Genomic DNA, 24,634 nt, shown 5'->3' on the forward strand with positions numbered 1-24,634 from the left:
TAGATTAGCAATGCTGTTTATTGTTTGGCAAATAGCGCCATCAAGTGGACAGTTTTATGATCCAAACATTTTGAAAAATAAATGCACAGGAAAATGTTAAAACATCACATACACTACAAGACCAAAAGTATGTCGACACCTGCTCGAGGAACCTTTCATTCCAAAACCATTGGCATTAATATGGAGTTGGTCCCCCCTTTGCTGCTATAACAGACTCCACTCTTCTGGGAAGGCTTTCCACTAGATGTTGGAAAATTGCTGCTGGGACTTGCTTCCATCAAGCCACAAGAGCATTACTGAGGTCAGGCACTGATGTTGGGCGATTAGATTAGGCCTGCCTTGCAGTCGGTGTTCCAATTCATCCCAAAGTTGTTCGATACGGTTGAGGTCAGGGCTCTGTGCAGGCCAGTCTTCCACACCGATCTCGACAAACCATTTTTGTATGGACCTCGCTTTGTGCACGGGGTCATTGTCATGCTAAAACAGGAAAGGGCCTTCCCCAAACTGTTGCCACAAAGTTGGAAGGACAGAATCATCTAGAATGTCATTGTATGCTGTAGCGTTAATATTTCCCTTCACTGGAACTAAGGGGCCTAGCCTGAATCATGAAAAACAGCCCCAGACCATTATTCCTCCTCCACCAAACTGTACAGTTGGCACTATGCATTGGGACACGTAGCGTTCTCCTGTTATCCGCCGAACCCAGATTTGGACATCGGACTGCCAGATGGTGAAGAGTGATTCATCACTCCAGAGAATGCATTTCCACTGCCCCAGAGTCCAATAGCAGCGAGCTTTACACCGCTCCATCTGACGCTTGGCATTGTGCATGGTGATCTTAGGCTTGTGAGCGTATGTTCGGCCATGGAAATCCATTTTATGCCTCTGGAAGCTGACGTTGCTTCCAGAGGCAGTTTGGAACATGGTAGTGAGTGTTGCAACTGAGGACAGTTACGCACTTCAACATTCAGTGGTCCTGTTCTGTGAGCTTGTGTGACCTACCACTTCGCGGCTGAGCCATTGTTGCTCCTAGATGTTTCTTCTTCACAATAACAGCACTTACAGTTGACTGGGGAAGCTCTAGCAGAGCAGAAATTTGATGACCTGACTTGTTGGAAAGGTGGCATCCTATGACAGTGCCATGTTGAAAGTCACTGAGCTCTTCAGTAAGGCCATTCTACTGCCAATGTTTGTCTATGGAGATTGCATGGCTGTGTGCTCGATTTTATACACCTGTCAGCAATGGGTGTGGCTGAAATAGCCAAATCCACTCATTTGAATGGGTGTCCACATACTTCTGTAAATATAGTGTATGTAGACCATCACCTCTACCAAGGCTTACACATCTCAGTATCGTACCAATACCGCCAAAACGTAGGATAGAGGGGCTGAGTGAATTTGTCTGAACTCTGTGGAGGAGGGTCATAGAAGGATGCATTTTGTAGAAGGACAGAGAACCTGCCTTGTGATCCTGGTAAACTACTACTCTGGGGCACAGAGGGCCTGAAACATTAGTCCTAATATTATCATGCATTAAACAATAACCACTACAAGAGCTGGCATCACTAGGGCACCATAAAGTCCAGGAATTGTCACTGCGTCCGAATCCGGAGTCGTAATCTCTTCCGGTGATCTTTTTATACGAGACTGCTATAGAAACAGACTCACCACTCCACCTTCCACTAACAGCGTCCAGACAGTTGTTTATGCTGATGACCACTGAAACACACCAGTAGTCCAGAAGCCATCTTGTCCGACCCTTCACCTTTGACATTTGGGCCTAGGGTCACAGGCTGTCATCGTACCCGGGGGTCCAGGTGAGGTGAGAGGGGAAGACCAGGCCCCTCTCCAGGGCGTGGCATCTCCAGCGGTCCTCATCCCCCTCGTGGGTCAGGTACCTGCAGCCCATCCTCTTCTCAAACTCCCTCAGGTCACACCACAACTGGAAGTCCTGGGGAATTAAGGATAGGGTTAAGATTATGGTTAAGAGTTAGAAGGGTTTGGTTATGGCTAGGGTTGGTGTTGAGCTGGAATGGAGTTAGGGTTAGGGGGAAGAGGGAGAGTAGAAAAGGACAAAGAGAGAGAGAGAGAGAAAGAAGTGTGAAATTTAGAGATGGCTTGTCAATGACTGGCCATTCATAATGAGTTACAAACTGACTATCCTTCTCACTAGGCTACCACATAGGCTATACCCATTGCCTTACAAACTGCTCTGAGATGTTTTCAGTTTGTCTAAGATGTCAGACACAAACAAGATATTTTTTAAATTGTGATTTATCAGGGGATGTTGCAGCACCCCTACTTCCCGCGGCTATGCTTAGCACAGTGGGAGGCCGTTCCTTCTCTTGCTAGAATAAGACGTAGGCTACCTGCTGCATACTGGTGCTGACAAACCTGTAATTTCTACTAACCTGTCGGTCACTGCTGAGAATCGCAGTTCTCAGCAGTGTCCGACAACTTGACTTTAAGCCAATCAGAAAGCACGAACCTCCACGTGGCAGGGAGACAACAGGTGACAAGAAAATAAAAAACAAAAAAGAGCTTAAGGACAACCAGTGTAATCCTCTCCCTTTTATCAGAATTGTTCTAACTAAGACAATAAAGCATTACATTATTTGTTGTACATCTAGCTAAGGAGTGTTGTGCTTGAATAAGTGTTTTTTTTGTTAGGCTTGAAAATGTGCACAAGCGCATTAACGATAGCTTGCTAACTGACCAATGCAGTCACAAACACTTCATATGAATCGAATGGGTGTGTAAGTGCAGCACAATGTACAAAACACTAAATGCCCTACTAAGCTAGCTATATAGCAAGATGAATAATAAAGAATTGAATTCACTCTCCACTATCCCACTGCCAGTGCCAGTTCGAATTCTAGCTAACGTTAGCTTAACAGTTAGCATCGTCATTATTTTCAGTATCACAACATACAGTTGAAGTAGGAATTTTACATACACTTAGGTTGGAGTCATTAAAACTCGTTTTTCAACCACTCCACAAATTTCTATTTAACAAACTATAGTTTTGACATGTTGGTTAGGACATCTACTTTGACACAAGTCATTTTTCCAACAATTGTTTACAGACAGATTATTTCACTTATAATTCACTGTATCACAATTCTAGTGGGTCAGAAGTTTACATACACTAAGTTGACTGTGCCTTTAAACAGCTTGGAAAATGCCAGAAAATTATGTCATGGCTTTAGAAGCTTCTGATAGGCTAATTGACATCATTTGAGTCAATTGGAGGTGTACCTGTGGATGTATTTCAAGGCCTACCTTCAAAAACAGTGCCTCTTTGCTTAACATCATGGGAAATTCAAAAGAAACCAGCCAAGACCTCAGAAAAAAATTGCAGACATACACAAGTCTGGTTCATCCTTGGGAGCAATTTCCAAACGCCTGAAGGTACCACGTTCATCTGTACAAACAATAGTACCCAAGTATAAACACCATGGGACCATGCAGCCGTCATACTGCTCAGGTAGGAGAGGCGTTCCGTCTCCTAGAGATGAATGTACTTTGGTGCGAAAAGTGCAAATCAATCCCAGAACAACAGCAAAGGACCTTGTGAAAATGCTGGAGGAAACGGGTAGAAAAGTATCTATATCCACAGTAAAACGAGCCCTACATCCACATAACGTGAAAGGCCGCTCAGCAAGGAAGAAGCCACTGCTCCAAAACCGCCATAAAAAAGCCAGACTACGGTGGGGACAAAGATCGTACTTTTTGGAGAAATGTCCTCTGGTCTGATGAAACAAAAATAGAACTGTTTGGCCATAATGACCATCGTTATGTTTGGAGGAAAAAGGAGGAGAAGAACACCATCCCAACCGTGAAGCACGGGGGTGGCAGCATCATGTTGTGGGGGTGTTTTGCCGCAGGAGGGACTGGTGCACTTCACAAAATAGATGGCATCATGAGGGAGGAAAATTATGTAGATATATTGAAGCAACATCTCAAGACATCAGTCAGGAAGTCAATGCTTGGTCGCAAATGGATCTTCCAAATGGACAATGACCCCAAGCATACTTCCAAAGTTGTGGCAAAATGGCTTAATAAGGACAACAAAATCAAGGTATTGGAGTGGCCATCACATAGCCCTGACTTCAATCCTATAGAAAATTGCATAACTGAAAAAGCGTGTGCGAGCACAAGGAGGCCTACAAACCTGACTCAGTTACACTAGCTCTGTCAGGAGGAATGGGCCAAAATTCCCCCAACTTATTGTGGAAGGCTACCCAAAATGTTTGACCCAAGTTAAACAATTTAAAGGCAATGCTACCAAGTACTATTCAGTGTATGTAAACTTCTGACCCACTGGGAATGTGATGAAAGAAATAAAAGCTGAAATAAATCATTCTCTCTACTATTGTTCTGACATTTCACATTCTTAAAATAAAGTATTGATCCTAACTGACCTAAGACAGGGAATATTTACTAGGATTAAATGTCAGCAATTGTGAACTGAGTTTAAATGTAATTGGCTAAGGTGTATGCAAACTTCCGACTTCAACTGTAGCTAGCTTCACTGACTTACAGGCAGCTGCTTCACACAACAACAAAACAATCCATTGGGATTTAATTATAATGTTGCTAGTTATCTAGTTGTGGCCATCTGACTCATATCAACAAGGGCTTACTACAAATTATCACTAGCTAGCAACATTATTAGAGAATCTTGCTAGTTGGCTAACATTAGCTATCTACAGCAGGGACAACCCAAACAAGCTACTGCCACCTGGTGGTCTAGAGTATTTTGACTATTGCATCGGTGGTGTATCTGTGATATGTGAACAACAAAAAGTGAACTGCCAACAAGAGGTGCTAAGTACATATCAACAGTCAATATCATTGGTGTGTCTGAGCCTTAAAGTGTTTCTGTTAGGAGAAGTTGAGGTCTTTTACCTGTAGCCAGGGGTGCCCCAGTGCTTTTCCCACACTGAACCTACATCTTACTGCAACCTGGAGCAGGTTGTTGATAAGACTCACAGCTAGAGAGAGAGAGAGAGAGCGATGAGAACATCATGAGAGACTGATTCTACCTCAACACAGATAAAACGTTAGCCCAGGGAAATAAAGAAGAAATAAAATGATGTTTGAATGCTGATTCATTGATTTCTGCACCCCACCTTAGACAAAACACTAGGGGGAATGTTACTTTTAAAACCCCTGATGTTAGCCAAAGGCAGTTGGGTGTACAGACCTACCCTCCAGTGAGATGTTACGCCCAGCGCAGGTGGGGGTAAAAACCTACCCTCCAGTGATATGTTAGCCCAGGGCAGGCGGGGGTAAAGACTTACCCTCCAGTGAGATGTTAGCCCAAGGCAGGCGGGAGTAAAGACTTACACTCCAGTGAGATGTTAGCCTAAGGCAGGCGGGGGTACAGACTACTTAATATTTTTGAGGAAGACACTTTTGTGAAACAACCTTCCTGGGCGAGCCACTATACCCATCAGAGAACGGGGGTTGAGGAGTCATGAAGTCAAATTGATACATACACTCACTTCCAAAATTATTGGCATCCTTGATAATGATAAACAAAAAATAATAAAAAATACTGAGCTATATTGTACGCTCAGAACAATTTGAAAATTATATTATTTTTCACTAATACAATTTGCCCAGAAAAATTGATTTTCTTTAACAAGTAATACTTGTTATATCTCAAAAAGATAGGTCTCAAAATGATTGCCACTTCTTAAGAATCTTATCAAAAATTAAATCTGCATTAACGTTCAACTTTAAGTTCATCTAAACTTTATGAACTGTATTGTGGTCATCCATGGCTTCCTGTTTCACTGGGGTATACAAATTAGGTAACACACATGTAAAATACATTTGTCATCCACCACCATGGAGAAAGGCAAAGAACTCACAAATGAAAAGAGAAATGGTTGTTGACCTTCATAAATCAGGTACAAACGGCTAAAAAAGGAAATACAGTATACCACTTACCACTGGAACAGTGGTAAACTTGCCTGGTAAAGGACGCATGTGTATCTTTTCCCCACGCATAGTGAGGAAGATGGTTCGGGAGGCAAAGAAAATTCCAAGGGCCACAGTTGGAGAATTCCAGAAAGTGGTGGCATCTTGGGGTCACCAAGATTCCAAAACTACAATTAGACACCACCTCCATTCCACCTCCATTCCAAAACTTCAGCAACCAACAAATGTAAACGCCTGGAGATTGCTAAAAACAGCATTGGCACTTGGATTGGAACCAGGTGCTTTGGTCAGATGAGACGACCGTAGAGCTCTATGGCCACGCAAACCAGTGGTGGGTTCACCATTGAAAGAAATATGCATAAACAGAAAATAACCTCATACCAGCTGTAAAATATGGTGGTGGATCACTGATAATCATTATGCGACTCTTTTGCTTGCATTGGTCCTACCAGGGGAACAAACTTACCCTCTAGTGAGATGTTAGACCAGGGCAGGCGGGGGTACATGAAGGCAGCGTTGGTGATCTGTTGTTTGATGTCCTCGTCCTCGTTGAAGGGGAACGTTCCGCTCAGGCTGACGTACAGGACCACACCCACCGCCCACATGTCCAGCGAGCGGTTGTAACCGTGGCTACTGATGACCTCGGGTGCCAGGTAGGCCGGCGTGCCCACCACCGACCGGCGGAATGACTTCTCGCCGATGATGCGGGCAAAACCAAAGTCACACAGCTTTACCTGAGGGGAGAGGAGACGCTGTAAAGTCTGATGGAAGGGTTATTTTACAAAGTAGACAGTCTTCACAGACAAATTGATGCACATGCATGCACGCACGCACGCACACACACTGACCTGAGGGAAAGAGTCTGGGGAGGCCAGCAGTACATTCTCAGGTTTCAGGTCACAGTGAGCGATGTGTTTGAAGTGCAGGTAGCGCAGGGCCTCTAAAATCTACACACACAAGTCTATGAGTCAACAAAGAATTCAAAATCAACTGAATTTCACATATTGACGTATGCATCAAACGTATTATTAAAAAGGCACTACTCTCCCCCCTCTAGAGGCACTATTTGAATACCGCAGACTGCTGAAGAAATAGTCTGTGTCCTACCACTATGTGACCAGTACCTGTGTAACCAAGAAACGTGTGGTGCGCTCTGGCAGTCGGCCCTTCTCATTGGACAGAATCATCTCCAGCATATCTCCATGGAGCTTCTCCATGACAATGAATACGTGATCCATGGTCTCAAACACGCCCTCCAGTAGAACTATACCGAGGTGGGACAGATTCTGCACACATACGCACACGCACACATTGAAAGGGGGAAACTAATTTGACGAACGGGATGTTCATTTCAAACACTGTACCTCCCTGTGACACAAACGCAACATAAACAAACAAATCTAGAACAGTCACCTGTAGAATTGCCTGCTCGTTCCTCAACTGTCTCTCCTGTTTGGTAGGGAAACGGGTTTTGTCGATGACCTTGACGGCCACTGGCCGACCAGACTGTCTGTGGGTGCCTGGGGACGAGAGTAGACTCTCAGCTAGCCAAGTAATACAATGATAATACCCTACATATAATCTGAATAGACGGAGCTCATTGAGCCTAACAGGTAACGGCAGAGAAAGTATTTCTTCCAGTGTAACGTCAAACCCACCTCCATACACCACTCCAAACTGTCCTGAACCCAGCACCTCATCAGTGAAGATCTGATACACTGAGCTGACATCCTGAATGACACACACACAAACATAAAAAGACACACACACAAACATAAAAAGGCACACACACAAACATAAACACAAAATGCGAGCAATACACACACACACACAGTGTTAAGTTACTCATCTATCCATTTCAGACAATGAGACTCGAGAGCTCGTACTCCATATAGATCCATCAGCCGCCCACCCCACACACTTACCGGGCTTTTTCCACTCTGGGGTTCATGGTCTATAACAGAAAGAGTTCTCTCTTTATTAAAAGCACCAATTGTCAATCTCACCATTGTTAAAGAACATGACCATGGAACTAAGTCTAACACGCATGAGGATGATGCCAACTTTACTTTGAAGCCTTTATGAAAAACAATGTGAGAGACCATCCAGTGGCATGGCCCTCAGAGCCCTTAGGGAGTTTGGCCAACTGACACAGGACACCATGGAGGTGAGTTGTGGGGGTAAATACTTGGCTCTGATGTCAGTCATTGGTCTATCTCTGAACAATACTCTAGTACCCCAGTCCAAACATGCTACTTCTCTGACTCACCTTGTCCCTGTTTGTCCACCTGCCCACTGTTCAGCACGGGCATCAGAGCCTGGCGTACGGCGGTTTCCCAGGCCTGTCCATCCCGGCCCGCCAACACACAGTACACCAGCGTGCCCGTCACCACTTCGAAGGAGTGGGCACTGTTGCCGGGCAACAAGGGGACAGACAGCTGGGCGGGGCCTCGTACCTGCAGCACCTCAGATAGAGGAATCTCCTAGAGAGGGAGGGAGGAATGAAGATAGAGGAAGGGAGACAGGAGAGGGTGTGGAGAAGGGTAGAAAAGGGAGGGAAAGAGTGAGAGACAAGGGAGAAGGGAGGGAGGAAGAAAAACACATTTTGCTGATGTTCTATTTGGCCACAAGAGGTTAGTACTGTAGTGTTGAGGTGACTGTGACTGGCCTTGGATGGTAAATGATAGCATGATAGATGGATCTTTCTTCCCCACTGAACCAACCTTGTAGTACTTGGTGTTGATCTCGTTCTGGTACAGAGTGATACTCTTCCAGTCCAATATCCAGTAATGACGTTTCCTCTGACAGAAACAATGAGAAAGTATGGTGTGAGTGTTTTCTCTGTGTGAATGTTTTCTCTCTCTGTGTGTGTGTGTGTGTGTGTGCATGCCTGCCTGCGTATGTGTTCTCACCAGTGTGTCAGTGTTGGTGTGATGCAGTAGCCAACCCTCTCTCAGTACTCCACTGGCCTGTCTTTTAGTGTGACGGACTGACTGGACTACCCGCATTAGAGGAATATAACTACTGAAACATGGACTGAGGGAGAGAGGGAGGGAGGGAGGGAGGGAGGGAGAAGAGGGAGAGAGGAACCGATAAGATGAGTAATATAGAGAGAGCGAGAGAGAGAAGTAAGGAAGGAGAAAGAGAGAGATGAGAGAGAGTGCGAGGGAAAGAAGAGAGATAACTTTTTTACAACTTCAATGACAGACACTCATGTACTACATATTCAAATTATTATTATCATCATCAAAACTCAAAATGGAAACATACTGAACTTTACATCCTATCATAGCCATTTAAAAAATATATATATATCTTACATGATTGGTGGCTGATGTCCCACTTCCTTGTTCTCAGCAAATGGAATCTCAGTAGACGGCTCGTCGTCATCGTCTTCTAGTGATGTTATACTCAAGCTCATATCCTCCTCATCATCCTCTGTGTCGTTCTTGTAGCCGAGACTGGACACTGAGTCTGAGTCACAACACTTCCTACATCAATATTAAGCTACTAAGGCACTGTTTGTGTCAATGAGAAGTATGGCAGTTCTACTCTCTTGTCAAAACATGTATATGGAATGTATCATTTTATTAAGGACAATTTCACTTTTTTTCAACCAAATCTTTATTTTTGATGTAAATGTCATAGAAGTGTCCAGACACTTTTTTTGTGATTTCTTTCTAATGGTTTTGAGAAACTTACCCCACCGGCAATATACTTCCTCATGCTTGTTCTGCAGTTGTAGGGGCACAGAAAAACCTGAACAAAGGCTCCAAAAACACTAAAATATGTCCTTTTAGAAACGGCAACGGAAAGAATCGCTAAACAAGTGTCCGGACATTTACATCAAAAATAGAGTTTTTAACTTTTCCTTGAAGCACGTTCGACATGGACTCCATTGGTTAATAAGTTCAGTGGCCTGTCTTGCGCTGAGACTTTGTCTCTCACCTCCTTCCCCATTGGTGTTCCTCCTCTCTCCAGGACAGTCAGCGGGGACCAGGGAGCTCTCACAGCGACGATGGCAGTTCAGCTTACAGTCTGGGGAGAGAAAGAGAGAACGAGAGAAAGCGAGAGAAGGACAGAGAGAGGGAGTGTGAGAAAGAGAGAGGTGAACCTTCAGTACACCAAGGCGACTGACACAGAAATAACACAAAATGTGAAATCTGACCAAGCGATCGACATACCCGCTCCAGAAACGTACGACTAGAGAAAGCACCCCGCCCCCCCTTAAAATAAAACCTGAAATCTATCACCTGCACCCATAACCACACACCCTATCTGAACTATGACGACCCATCTCACCGGAGCATTGTAGGCCCTGGCGGAAGAGGCCTTTGAGGAGGTGGCGGCAGTGCTGGCACACGGTAGGCTTGGTGTAGCTGTGGATGTGGAAGGTGTGGGGCACCCTGGCCCTGCCTGTCTCACCATCCTTTCCCTGGCCCACCCCCAGCCACACCGGGTGATCTGTCCATGACGGGGGTCTGGACCTGGGCTTGGACATACTGATCTAGACGCGGAGGGGAAGAGAGCAGAGAGGGAGGAAGGGGTGAGGGAGAAGAAGAAAAAAAAAGAGAGAGGGAAAGGAAAGGAAGAAAAAGAGATAAAAAAAGAGATTTTCAGGTTCTGCAGTTACTGTTAGAACCACCCAATATTGCCCTGTAAAATAGTTATAGGTGTATCCATGTGAATACACGATGAGTGTTGCTGACATAGAATTAGAATAGAACGCATGCAGGTCTATGACTTCAGCCACTCCAGTGTATGTTTCTAAACACTTCTACATGAATGTGGATGTTACTATGATTACGGATAATCCTGAATGAATCGTGAATAATGATGAGTGAGAAAGTTAGAGGCATAAATATCATACCCCCTCCAAAATGCTAACCTCCCCTGTTATTGTAATGGTGAGAGGTTAGCATGTCTTGGGGGAATGATATTTGTGCGTCTGTAACTTTCTCACTCATCATTATTCACAATTCATTCAGGACTATTCGTAATCATGGTAGCATCCACATGAATGTAGAAGTGTTTAGAAACATATTCTATTCTTATTTACAAATATAAATGAATGTACCATTCATATCTATTGGGCACAAAATAATATGAAACACATCCAAAACAAACAGCAAACGCATCCAACAAGTTTGTAGAGACAAGCTTGATGTAATCATTGCATGCTAGGAATATGGGACCAAATATTAAACTTTTGACTACTTTAATACACGACACTTTTGGTCCCCTAAAATGAAGGGACTACGTACAAAAACTGCTGTAATTTCTAAACGGTTCACCCGATATGGATGAAAATTCCATCAAATTGAAGCTGACAGTCTGCACTTTAACCTTTAGCATTTGAAATCCAAAGTGCAGGAGTACAGAGTCAAAGCAACAAAACATTTGTCACTGTCTCAATACTTTTGGAGCTCACTATATCTCCAAGAATTCTGACCTCCTCTAGACTGCCTCCTGCAGGTGTGGAGAGGGAGTGCGTCCGGGGCCTGCCAGGGGGGAACAGGGACAGGCTGGGGCCACACACACGACGCCGTGCGCGGCTACAGTCACTAGGCAACTGCAGCGCACAGCGCTTATGGAAGTCTAACCCACAACCTACGGAGAGAGACAGAGAGAGAGAGAGAGAGAGCGAGAGAGAGAGATGAGACATAATTGAGACAGAATCTGAGAATTGCTGAATAGATTGAGGTACAAAGATATATACGACTAAGAATTGAATACAATTCAACATTAAATAAATACTGGAGTTGCTCGCTGTGATTAAAGATAGGGATATACAGAAAAAGTACTGCTGTATCCAATTCCTTACCTTCACATTTTAACCCTTGACGTATCAGTCCCCACAGCATCTCACCACAGTGGTGACAGAAGGTGGGGGTGCGATATGATTGGACAGCCAGGGAGTGTGGGCGGGTCTTCATCTCCGTCACAGCAGCTGATCCTGAGTCAGATCAGAATGAGCAGATTATAGTGACAGACAGACTCATTAACCTAGGACGCTAATGCCTTGATAAGACTGACAGCGTTATTGCATCAATGCTGTGTAATAAATGCTGCAGTTCCAACTTTTTTCATGATCCAAAATGTGTGTGGATATGTGTGCGATAAAAGTTAAACATTCACTTTTTGCTACTAGTTCTGTCAAGTCTACGCTTACAATTTGATGCATACGTTGGATAAATCGTATGCACCACAACCCAGAACACACTGCAATTGTCTCTGCAACACAATGCTGCAAGGCAAACGCAGCGTTCCTTTGGAAATGAATGTACTTCTGGCGTACAAAAATTCAATGACGCTGTCGGTCTGACCGAGGCGTTAAACTAGTAAGTAAGTAGATTCAATACGCGGTCAAAAGTAGTACACTATAAACGGAATAGGATGCTAGTTGGGACACAACCCCAGCCTGACCTGAGAGGATGACCTCTATGAGGTCACCGTCCTGCAGTGGATCCTGGTCTGTGAGTCTGTGGAGGAGGTGTTCTGAGCCAGGCTGGTGTCTAAACAGGAGGATCTTCTCCCCTACACCCACCACACTGCAGTCTGGAGCCTAAAATACCCAGAGACATGATCAATCAATCAGTGTGGTTCTGTCTGGTTTATCATTTGGATATGCATCATCAAAAGCATGCAGACAGACAGTGGGTGTTTAGTGAGGAGGCCAATATAGAGAGAGACTGGTCATGGAACAATGTGAGGGATGTCAAGCGTCATTGTCGTTAGATATTCAAATGTCATGGAAACAAGTTTGAGTGTGGGTTCATTTCCAGGCTTTCTGACCGTTTGTTTGTATGTTTGCTACCAAAAACAGGCAAAGTGCAATGACCTCTGGGGGGGATTTCCAGATGATTCACACAGACCACATACAGGTTCACACACAAAGATTTACATTTAAGTCACTTAGCAGACGCTTAGCAGACACTTAGCAGACATTTTAAGATTGCTAGGTGGGACAACCACATATCACAGTCATAATAAATACATTTTTCCTCAATAAAGTAGCTATCAGCAAAGTCAGAGCTACTAAGGAGGGAAAAGGTCAAGTGCAAGTGTTAGTTCACAATTATTAGGGGGGGTGCTGTGGGATTATTTAAGATGCTCTTTGAAGAGGTAGGGGTTCAGATGTTTTCGGAAGATGGGCAAGGACTCTGCTGTCCTAGCTTCAGGGGAAAGCAGGTTCAACTATTGGGGTGCCAGGACAGAGAAGAGCTTGGATTGGGCTGAGTGGGAGCTGAGAGACCAGAGGTGAGAGAACAGAGTGCTCGGGTTGGGGTGTAGGGTTTGAGCATAGCCTGAAGGTAGGGAGGGACAGTTCCTCTTTCTGCTCCGTAGGCAAGTACCATGGTCAAAGACACCTACACAGACACACAGTACATTGCACATATGCGCGCACGCACGCACGCACGCACGCATGCAAACACACTTGTATAACTAACCTTGTGGGGACACACAATTCAGTCCCATTCAAAATCCTATTTTCCCTAACCCCTAACCCTAATCTGTACCCTTACCCTAACCTTAAACCTAACCATAGGTGTGTGTGTGTGTGTGTGTGTGTGTGTGTGTGTGTGTGTGTGTGTGTGTGTGTGCGCGTGCGTGTGCGTGTGTGAGAGATGCAGGAGGAGAGTCTGTGGTTGGAAAGTAAGCTGCAGACACAGCTAAACCACACAGCAGCCCCTCTGGCTGACATAGTAACAGGGCTATCTCTCACTGAGGTGTGGTAGAGACAGACATACAAAGAGACACACACACACACACACACACACACACACACACACACACACACACACACACACACACAGAGAGAGAGAAAGAGAGGGAGAAAGAGAGAGGCAGAGAAAGACATTTTAGCTACTGTGTTGCATCACACCAATAGTTAAAGAAATTGGCTAAACCATTCTAGACTGGGGGGGGGGGGGCTGGCTGTGGATGTTAACCTTGCGTTCTATGATCTCTGCCGCCAGTCTCTTGGCGTGGCGAAAGCTGAGCTGCCCTCTAGGCACCCATACCACCTCCCTGAAGAGGCCTAGCTGGAACTGGACCAAGGCAGGGCCGAGAGGTGCCTGGAGGGGCCCGGGGGCTGCGGGGTGGGAAGGTCGATCAGGGGTACCCGGGCTAGACCGGGTCAATGACATCCTGGAGAGAGAACCTATAGGTGCAGATAGAGATAAAGATACCTCTCTAGCGCTATGACAGAAATAAGACGGTGCACTTATAGGAGAGAATTAAAATATATTTATCAGGAACAGAAGTACTGATGGATCATGGATGCATAGGTACACTAAAAATAACATTTATTCAAATAGCACATTTCCTACATACACAGCAACTGAATGTACATCACAGGCACGGAGCTTGTCAATAAGTGAACAAAATAACAGAGCATATTGACATACTAGATTTTCTGTACAAAGTTCAATCAGACAAACATGGCTACTGAGACACAGCAAAGTACTTTTGGTGAGGGAAACCCCCTTACTTGATATTTCAGAGTCCATACAGTCTAGTTTACACCTTCCAGGCTCGGAAAGCTCCATCTTAGCAGCCCGATCTCCTGTCCTCGTTCAAAAGACTCCTTGACAAATGAACAGTGGCTACTGTTCTCAACCTTTTCTTCAGAAGCACACTGGTGGATTTGATTTCCTCATGTGAGGCTGTAGGCTTATAACAGTGACAGGAAGCGACTTAGTAACACCCTCAGCCCAGAATGTGAACACACACACACGTCAACTTGATACTTACCAGAAGCCTGGTCCACCGTTATCATTTGTCCAATAAATGTCACACTGGTTTGTTGGTTCATGTCGTGTACAACTTGATCTCTTATGTTCCAGCAGGCAAGGTGTGTATTTCAAACTAATTTCAATCAAGCTGTTTCATTGTGTCAAAAGAATGACGTCACACAAACAGATCAGGATCAGTTTGAAAAGTGGAGTTTTTCCTTTATTGAACCTTTAATAAAATATACAAGGTTGTTGGCCCCTTAACAATGAGATCCACTATACTGAAGTAAAGTGCATCACAAACTCCTCCTCCTCCTCCTCCCCCCCTGGCTACATTCTGCAGATCCCATAGTAACACCAGGGGTGAGGGGTGTTTACTTCTACATGTGGTATATCTATCTATCTATCTATCTATCTATCTATCTATCTCTATTTGGAAGAGAAGCACTGCGTTTAGGTATGAGTTTTTCTTTTAAACATTCCTCGGTGTATAAATACAGCCTCTTTAGAGATCTACAAACTACAGTCCACTAACTTCTACATATTTAGACAGCATGGGGATGGATGTGTGTGTGTGTGTTTGAGATAATGCGCTTGTACGCGTTGAGAGTAAATTTGAGTATGTGTGACAGAGGTCATACATTGGCAATTCTGTACATTATTTGCTGCAATGATGCAAAGCCCTTCCCCCCCAATACTTCTCTCCAACGTGCCATTTCGTTTCAGTCACTGATGCTCACTTGTCACCTAACAGCGCTTCACATCTCTTTTTCCATTCTTCATCAGTCGTCTTTTCCTCCTCGGCCCTGCTAGTCTGGCTAAAGTGTCACACACTTTAGCCTTTGTTCCATCATTTCTCCCCTCCATGTAAAAATCTATATCCCGTCCCATCCACCACATGACAAAGCACTAGCAACACAATCAGAAGATGCAAATCGTTAAGACCACTCTCCTTCTCAAAGACGTACAGTAATATACATTCTGTGGCCAAGTCTCTTGGTATCGGTCTTACAAACAAAACAATTAAAGAGCCAACACAACACAGTGCACTCTCACCCCCCCCTACCTGTTCCTCCCTCCCATCTCCCATGATAAAAGTAAAACCCAACATTTAAATCAACCATTCAGTGTTCAACAACAATAACCTGCACATCGTCACTTGAGGTTGGAGCCAATCACAGACAAGAATAGACCTAATGACGACGACGTTTGGTGAGAGGACTGTCATTGGTTAGATCATCCTAGAGCCATTTTCTGTAAACCGATCTGAATCATTCCAATCAACAGTAGTGATAAGGAATCATTGTTTTATATAAAAAGAGATGGACAGATCATGCTCACATATTCAGTAAACGCCAACCAAGGAAAGAGAAGTTACAAGAACTAGAAGAATTGATAGTTACATACCATTCGCCCAACGCTAACCTCTTAAAGAAACAGATACTGTACCTTGCGAAACTAAATCAGAGAGCAGTACAACTACGTGGAAATGTAATTTGATTGGAGTAATGTTGTGCTTTGGTGGCTGTGTCCATGCAATCCATTTATAGTGTGTCTGGAGATTGTACCGGGCCGTGCCTACACTGACTGACATGCACTGTTTGTCCAATGTCAGCATTTCCAGTATTTCCCCCAGGACTGAGCAGAACTAAGTTAGCCTCATATTCATTAGTGCACATCGTAGCAAAACTTTTTAGAGTAACAGAAAACGAGCATTTCTTATTGGGAAAAGTCCAGGTTGTCCTATGTTTCAGTCCATTTTCTTCAGTTTAGTGCCTAATGAATATGAACCTGGTCTCAAAATCGGTTTGTGATTCCGCCACCTGTTTGTCCTTCCGCCAATTGAGCTGCGTTCACAGGCAGCTCTATTTATACATTTTTTTCACTAATTGTTCTTTTGACCAATCAGATCAGCTCTGAAAAAGAGCTGATGTGAAAAGAGCTGATGTGATTGGTCAAAAGACCAATTAGTGGAAAGATATATATCAGAAACGGGCTGCCTATGTAAACAGCCTTATTTATCAAGTTCAGAATTGTCTGGCAAGGCAACAAACGATAGCGTAGTTGGCTAGAGCGCAAACAAATCTGGACAGATCAGGCTATAGATTTCGGGGGAAATCCTACCTTTGGCTGAAGTCAAATTTTCACTTGATGTCAAATGAGACTAAGTAATACATTTGACTAGAAGTTATATTCCCCCCTGGTTGATGTCCTCTTTACTAGTCTATATTCCCCCATTTGTCTTTTCACTGTTCTACATTCAACCGGCAGTTTATTAGGTACACCACCATGTTCACGAAAATGAATCGCTCCTACAGACAGTGAGTCACGTGGCCGTGGCTTGCTATATAAAGCAGGCAGACAGGCATCGAGGCATTCAGTTACTGTTCGAATGAATGATAGAATGGGCAAAACGAGTGACCTAAGCGACTGAGTGTGGAATGATCGTCAGTCAGCGGCAGTCCTGTGGGCGAAAACAGCTCGTTGACGAGACAGAAGAATGGCAAGAATCGTGCAAGCTAACAGGCGGGCCACAAACAGACAAATAACAACGCTGTACAACACTGGTGGGCAGAACAGCATCTCGGGAATGCACAACCTGTTACTCCTTGTCACGGATGGGCTATTGCAGCAGATGACCACACAGGGTTCCACTCCTATCAGCTGAAGACAAGAAGAAGCGGCTCCAGTGGGCCCGTGATCACCAACACTAGACAATTGAAGAGTGGAAAAACATTGCCTGGAACATGACAGCAAGTTCAGTTTACTTAAATGGCCTGCGCAGTCCCCAGACCTCAACAAATACAGCAGAGGTAGGCAACCTTGGCCCATGTTGAGTTAACTGACCTGGAAGTCCAGGTCTGTTGAATATGGGCAATTACTGAACTGATCAATTAGCTCAGTTGGTCAGATGTGGTGCCTAGTAGGTTAAAAACCCTGCAGCACTCCAGGAACAGGGTTGCCTACCTCTGCAATAGAGCATCTTTGGGATGAGATGGAATGGGCCGTTCACAGCATGAATGTACCGCCGTCCAATCTGCAGCAACTGCGTGATGCCATCGCGTCAGCACGGACCAACATCCCTGTGGAACGTTTCCGGCACCTTGTGAAATGCCCCGAAGAATTCAGGCTGTTCTGGATGCAACGGGGGTGTCCGACCCGGTACTAGAGGGGTAATCTAAAACTGTTCGGTGAGAGTATTTTCTCCGTTTCTCTTCACTTGTCTGACATTTTTCCAGCATATGTCTCCCCAACAAAGATCCTCCAATGCTCTAACCAGTGTAAACAAAAACTGTCTGTGCTATATACAAAGAAAGAAATATTAAATAACTTAAACCAGTATATACATAACAAAAATTCAGAAGGCCAAATAGTGAGCTTGAACTGGTCAGTGCTGTTTTTCTCCCATTTGATGTTTAAATACAGACTTACTCTGATTATTTTCATCATCCCAAAAATATTGTGTACAGTCTTTGTCCTTGCTGAATCTTCTAACAGCTGTAGTTCATACATCTTGCAACTTGTCTTAAAAACATATGATTTATATCGCTCTAGCACTGTGATATCTATTGAACAGGTTGTTAGTGTTTGCAGTATTCATGCCACTAGTAATCAATGAGGGTGATGCTTCTCGTAGACAGGTAAACTAGTTCTATTCTGATTTCTAAGGTCGAGTGTCCGCACCAGAAGTACCAGGCAGTTAGGATAGACATTTGTCATGTTGCAATAATAATGACTCGCTATTATGTTACGATGCTATGCCTCAGTCACCATAATTAGTGCAGACATTCCATGTTCTAGTATGCAGCATGCCGTGTTAAATATTATTCTTCTGTACCGTTTGATGCCAGCGAAGTATACAGTGAAGCAGATCGACACAGAGATGTCACAAAAAGCCATGTCAAGTCGTGTTTTTCTCAATACTTTTTCTTCAGAAAATGTCTTGAATGCGAGTGTTGGACCTGAAGTGTGTTTCGATCACATCGGAAAGCCAACAGTTTCTTCTCATTGGCCCTTTCTCCTCCTGTCTGTTTAACCAATCAGGGAGCTGCGTCTTGACAAGTCCACATTGCTGGCGCTCAGTCCTCTGCATTCCGAAAGGCCCGTATTGGCATCCTGGAGAAAGGGAGGGAGTTAGGAGGGATATTCCAAGAGTGATAACGAAGAAAAAAAAGACACTAGAATCATGTAGACTAAATCTGAAACAGTCTCAAGTCTAATCCTTTCATCTCAATGTATAACTCAGGACTTGTTTGTGCTCTGCCTGTGTCAGCAGTCCTTGGGCTCATAACTAACAGATGAATTAATAACTATATGTGATAGTGAGGAGGGTTAACTTTGTGCTGCTGGTACCTGTGAGGGGTCTTCTGCACTCTTGTTGAGGAAGTTGAGAGAGCTCGCTCTTGTCATCCTAAGGATCACACAGACAATATTTTAGGCTTCAATTAAAATGTCATTGCTTGGATTTTGCTTTATTGTTATTATCAGTTTTACGAACTACGGTGCATTGTCGGCTCCCCACCAAAGAAAAAACCCTGAGGGAAACACTAATTCATGCACGGTATGAGCAGTGATGGGCTAGGGACACAGTCGTTCTCTCACCCTGGGTTGCAGGGCTCCTGGGGGCCACTGCCCTGTAGTTTCTTCACCAGCATCTCACTGCTCCTGCGCAGGGCGTCGCGGATCTTCCCGAAGGAGCCGCTCCGACGCAATGAACCATTACCCTCCTGAGAAAACAAGACAAACACACCCCGTCAAGGATGGGCCTCAAAACATGAATCATTTGAGGTATATGAATATTTTTCAAAACCTTTTATCGTGTCTTCTATCAATGTATTGGACAAAAATCACACCAGATTTTTTTATTTTAGCTATTTGCATTTTTTTGTGTGATGTTTTGCTGAATGCATCCATATTTAGTAACGATGTCAGCTTGTTTGTACTGTTTTATAATTGATATAATTTGCTAATTCTTGATACTTTGGGAGTAAATGACATGACTGTATGCCTTTTCATCATACATTTTAATGCATGTGCACTCCCATAAAAGCCCCCCCCCCCCAAAGACAGAGGTTTCGTACCCCGTTCCACTCTGCTCCATCATCTCCCTCACAGTCCCCCCGCTGGGGACCACTAAAACCTTCCCGGTTTTGACGTCGCTCCCCCCCTCCAGGGGCCCCATCCTTCAGGAGCTCCACCACCTTACTCTGGTTAATGGCATCTATACCCTGCGAGAGGAGGAGGGGACGAAAGAGGGGAGGGATAGAGTGAGAGACAGATGATTCATTCTAAATGTCCGCTGGGTTAAAACAGAGTGCATTTAGAGCTTTAAGGCTCTAGACCGCAACCGTGGGTAATTGCACTGCCAGTGTATCTGAGTGCTTGTACCTGCTTTTTGACTGATTGTGTAGTAATTGCTTTTTGACTGATTGTGCAATACCTGCTTGCGTCAGTGATAGTGCAGTACCTGCTTGCGTCAGTGATAGTGCAGTACCTGCTTGCGTCAGTGATAGTGCAGTACCTGCTTGCGTCAGTGATAGTGCAGTACCTGCTTGCGTCAGTGATAGTGCAGTACCTGCTTGCGTCAGTGATAGTGCAGTACCTGCTTGCGTCAGTGATAGTGCAGTACCTGCTTGCGTCAGTGATAGTGCAGTACCTGCTTGCGTCAGTGATAGTGCAGTACCTGCTTGCGTCAGTGATAGTGCAGTACCTGCTTGCGTCAGTGATAGTGCAGTACCTGCTTGCGTCAGTGATAGTGCAGTACCTGCTTGCGTGTCTTGGTAGCACACTCCTCCAGTGTCTCAGCTGCCTCTAGTTTACCCTGTCTGCGGTACAGCGCCCCCAAACTCTTCAGGGTGGTATTGACCGTGGGGCTAACAGGAATTAAGTACATGCCAATATCATGTCATTACGGAAGTCCAGAGAGGACATACTGTATGAATAAGAAAGATATTCCCTCGTTATGTCGAGATCACAACGTATTTATCTCATGATCACGACATTACAACATTTGTTACGTCGAGATCCCGAAAGAAACTCTAAATAGGAGTTGTTGTATTGATGACAGATTGACAGTATGGGCTGAGACAGCACAGCCCATGGTGGATCAGCACATACATTTTATTGATTGCTACAAGGGATGGTACATTTCATGCTAACATCAAGCTTTCATTTGTGTTAGGGGCTCATTATCAGTTTCTAAGAATGTTAGGAAGCTAAATGTCTCTTACCTTGAGCTAAAAGCTTGTGGGGGAGCTAAGCCCTCGTCGGGCATTTAAGCCCTGAACGATGCCTGACAGGCAGCTTTGTCTCCCAGGCTGTGCCACCCCCCAAGCCCACAGCCAATCGCATGCAAGCAACAACGCAGCTAACTTGGCTAGTCTTGCGAGTGAGTGATCGAGCTAGCTAGTTAGTCTTGTTAGCTAGATAGCTAGCTTGTTATCTATGCTGGTTGTTAGCTTGCATAACTGACGTGTATAATTGTAATGGACACTTCATGTTTTCTGGATAATATTTACATTTACAGATTGGGTGGGTGGGCCCCATTTCTGACAGGCATATTAACCTCTCTGGGCTAGGCGGGACGAATTCGTCCCACCTACGTAACAGCCACTTGCAGCCTGTGGCGCGATTTTCAAAACCTTAAAAATCCTATTACTTCAATTTCTCAAACATATGACTATTTTACAGCTATTTAAAGACAAGACTCTCGTTAATCTAACCACACTGTCCGATTTCAAAAAGGCTTTACAACGAAAGCAAAACATTAGATTATGTCAGCAGAGTACCAAGCCAGAAATAATCAGACACCCATTTTTCAAGCCAGCATATAATGTCACCAAAACCCAGAAGACAGCTAAATGCAGCACTCACCTTTGATGATCTTCATCAGATGACAACCCTAGGACATTATGTTATACAATACATGCATGTTTTGTTCAATCAAGTTCATATTTATATCAAAAACCAGCTTTTTACATTAGCATGTGACGCAAACTTCCGGGGAATTCGCTAACATTTTACTAAATTACTCACGATAAACGTTCACAAAAAGCATAACAATTATTTTAAGAATTATAGATACAGACCTCCTCTATGCACTCGATATGTCCGATTTTAAAATAGCTTTTTGGTGAAAGCACATTTTGCAATATTCTAAGTACATAGCCCAGGCATCACGGGCTCGCTATTTAGACACTCGGCAAGTTTAGCAGTCACCATAATCATATTTACTATTATAAAAGTTTGATTACCTTTTGTTGTCTTCGTCAGAATGCACACCCAGGACTGCTACTTCAATAACAAATGTTGGTTTGGTCCAAAATAATCCATCGTTATATATAAATAGCGGCGTTTTGTTTGTGCGTTCCAGACACTATCCGAAATGGTAAAGAAGTGTCGCGCGCATGGCGCAATTCGTGACAGTAAAATTCTAAATATTCCATTACCGTACTTCGAAGCATGTCAACCACTGTTTAAAATCAATTTTTATGCCATTTTTCTCGTAGAAAAGCGATAATATTCCGACAGGGAATCTCCTTTTCGGCAAACAGGGAAAAAAAATCACAAAGGCGGGGGCGGTCAGGTCACGCGCATAAGCCCAGAGTTCCTTGATCGGCCACTTGAGAAAGGCGATAATGTGTTTCAGCCTGGGGCTGGAATGACGACATTCTGTTTTTTTCCCGGGCTCTGAGAGCCTATGGAAGACGTGGGAAGTGTCACGTTAGAGCAGAGATCCTTAGTAAAAGATAGAGATGGAAAAGAAGTTCAAGAAATGGTCAGACAGGCCACTTCCTGTAAAGGAATCTCTCAGGTTTTGACCTGCCATTTGAGTTCTGTTATACTCACAGACACCATTCAAACAGTTTTAGAAACTTTAGGGTGTTTTCTATCCATATGTAATAAGTATATGCATATTCTAGTTACTGGGTAGGAGTGGTAACCAGATTAAATCGGGTATGTTTTTTATCCAGCCGTGTCAATACTGCCCCCTAGCCCTAACAGGTTAACAGTCAGTGCAATACGTATATGATCAAGAGTGGGTGTGCTCTATTCCTGGCAGGCTGATCAGATTCAATAGCCGTCTCAGGATGCTGCCTTGTTGGCTGTGTACAAGGAGCCTTACCTAAAAAACAGAATAAAAAAGGCAGCATCCTGTCTTATCAGTCTCTAAAGCAGAAATTGAATCTGATCAGCCTGTCAGGAATGGAGCTCACCCATTGTAAATATGTCCCTTATAATTATACACATATGAGTTAAGCAAGCTAACAAGACTAGCCAAGTTAGCTGCGTTGCTCCTTGCATGAGATTGGCTGTGGTCTTGGGGGCGGCACGCTGCCTGGAAGAATAGGCTGCCTGTCAGGCATTGTTCAGGGCTTAAATCCCCCCACGAGTGCATTGTGATCAATGCAGCCACTGGGCTCCTTGATGAGGTGGTTATTGTGCATGTGAACAAATGAATGAATGAAGCACGGTACTTTTGATTATCTCGTGATCTCGAAAAAGCTACTTTTATTATGTAGTGATCATGAGATAAGTTGTGATCGAGACATAAGAGGGATTTATTTTATTTTATTCATATGTCCTTTCTGGACTTCCATACATCATTAAAGCACAACATTGATATAAGTTAGAATACTGAGTTGTGTATTTCTCACATTAAAATGAATTTGGAATACTAACTCACCTGTCAACTTTGCAGGCCTTGTACCAGCTCCCATATTCTCCATAGGGCACAGCATCCTTTCTCTTCGCCTGAGCAAGCGACAGAGAGAGAGAGAGCGACAGAGAGAGAGAGCGACAGAGAGAGAGAGCGACAGAGAGAGAGAGCGACAGAGAGAGAGAGCGACAGAGAGAGCGACAGAGAGAGAGAGAGAGCGACAGAGAGAGAGAGAGCGACAGAGAGAGCGACAGGAGAGAGAGAGATCGACAGAGAGAGAGAGCGACAGAGAGAGAGAGCGACAGAGAGAGAGAGCGACAGAGAGAGAGCGAGAGAGCGACAGAGAGAGAGCGAGAGAGCGACAGAGAGAGCGACAGAGAGAGAGAGAGAGCGACAGAGAGAGAGAGAGCGACAGAGAGAGAGAGAGCGACAGAGAGAGAGAGAGCGACAGAGAGAGAGAGAGCGACAGAGAGAGAGAGCGACAAGAGAGAGAGAGCGACAGAGAGAGAGAGAGCGACAGAGAGAGAGAGAGCGACAGAGAGAGAGAGCGACAGAGAGAGAGAGAGAGAGAGAGAGAGAGAGAGAGAGAGAGAGAGAGAGAGAGAGACACAGTGGCAGGCAGTTATAGTCCAGCGACTAAGGGAAAAAATTGTGGACTTTTTCTGCCATTGCAGATCTTTTATATTTCCAATATGGCCACCAGCTCCGTGGGGCCAAAACCTTAGCACATGTAGCTGGCTACATTATTTCTACGATAACATCAGAAATATGATGGCCTATGCATAGTTTTTGGGAAAAAATGATTTACTTGCGGCTGCCAGGCAAATAGCTGCCAGCCAAATAGTGTTCCACTCCACACATGACTGGCTCAACTGTTCTGGGGAACTAGAAGCTTCATAATGTAAAAAAAATGTGAAGGGTGAAATGAAGAACGTGCTTCATCTCTTAACGCATTACAAAAGTTGAATGCGGGTATTTTTTTTTTTAAGTTACGTTTTCCCTGAAGTCTGCTGCTTACAATGACACAATGATATAACATACTATGTCAATTTTAAGAAATGTGACACTAAACCTGCACACATCTCTCTAGGTAAAACCCCATAGTAATGCATTATGTCCAGCAAGGAGACAGGTAAACCCCTTTTAACCAAATGCCTTTGTGACGACAAAACAACAAAAAAAATGCGACGGCACTATAGCTAAAAACACTATGGACTTATCCTAGCTGTTTGGGTAATTTGGTGCCTTTACCACAAAGTCCACAGTTGCCATAAAACATTAGGCT

The 24,634-nt window shown here is 44.2% G+C and overlaps 2 protein-coding genes across 3 annotated transcripts in view; both read right to left on the minus strand.

The window, feature by feature from the left end:
- On the minus strand, nt 1-14,962 carry LOC106608995 (serine/threonine-protein kinase D3). The gene is made up of 20 exons (XM_014207314.2): nt 14,710-14,962; nt 14,447-14,628; nt 13,905-14,116; nt 12,379-12,517; nt 11,777-11,908; nt 11,405-11,562; nt 10,255-10,459; nt 9,901-9,990; nt 9,273-9,426; nt 8,865-8,988; nt 8,676-8,753; nt 8,222-8,435; nt 7,878-7,906; nt 7,611-7,683; nt 7,366-7,472; nt 7,077-7,238; nt 6,801-6,899; nt 6,419-6,686; nt 4,912-4,997; nt 1-1,951 (listed from the first exon to the last, which is right to left on the minus strand). The coding sequence occupies exons 2-20, from the start codon at nt 14,502-14,504 to the stop codon at nt 1,787-1,789; spliced, it is 2,553 nt and encodes an 850-aa protein (XP_014062789.1). The 5' UTR covers nt 14,505-14,628; nt 14,710-14,962; the 3' UTR covers nt 1-1,786.
- The window catches only part of LOC106608996 (kinesin light chain 2), a 22,523-nt gene continuing 12,773 nt past the window's right edge, over nt 14,885-24,634 (minus strand). For both annotated transcript variants that reach the window (XM_014207315.2, XM_014207316.2), the window contains exons 10-15: nt 23,377-23,444; nt 20,455-20,563; nt 19,772-19,918; nt 19,293-19,417; nt 19,044-19,101; nt 14,885-18,806 (exon numbers count right to left, since the gene is read on the minus strand). In XM_014207315.2, coding sequence (XP_014062790.1) covers nt 18,723-18,806; nt 19,044-19,101; nt 19,293-19,417; nt 19,772-19,918; nt 20,455-20,563; nt 23,377-23,444 — 591 coding nt within the window. In that variant the 3' untranslated portion in view covers nt 14,885-18,722. The remainder of the gene's footprint in view (nt 18,807-19,043; nt 19,102-19,292; nt 19,418-19,771; nt 19,919-20,454; nt 20,564-23,376; nt 23,445-24,634) is intronic.

This window comes from Salmo salar, chromosome ssa07 (assembly GCF_905237065.1).
Source record: "Salmo salar chromosome ssa07, Ssal_v3.1, whole genome shotgun sequence".
Classification (NCBI taxonomy): Eukaryota; Metazoa; Chordata; class Actinopteri; order Salmoniformes; family Salmonidae; genus Salmo; species Salmo salar.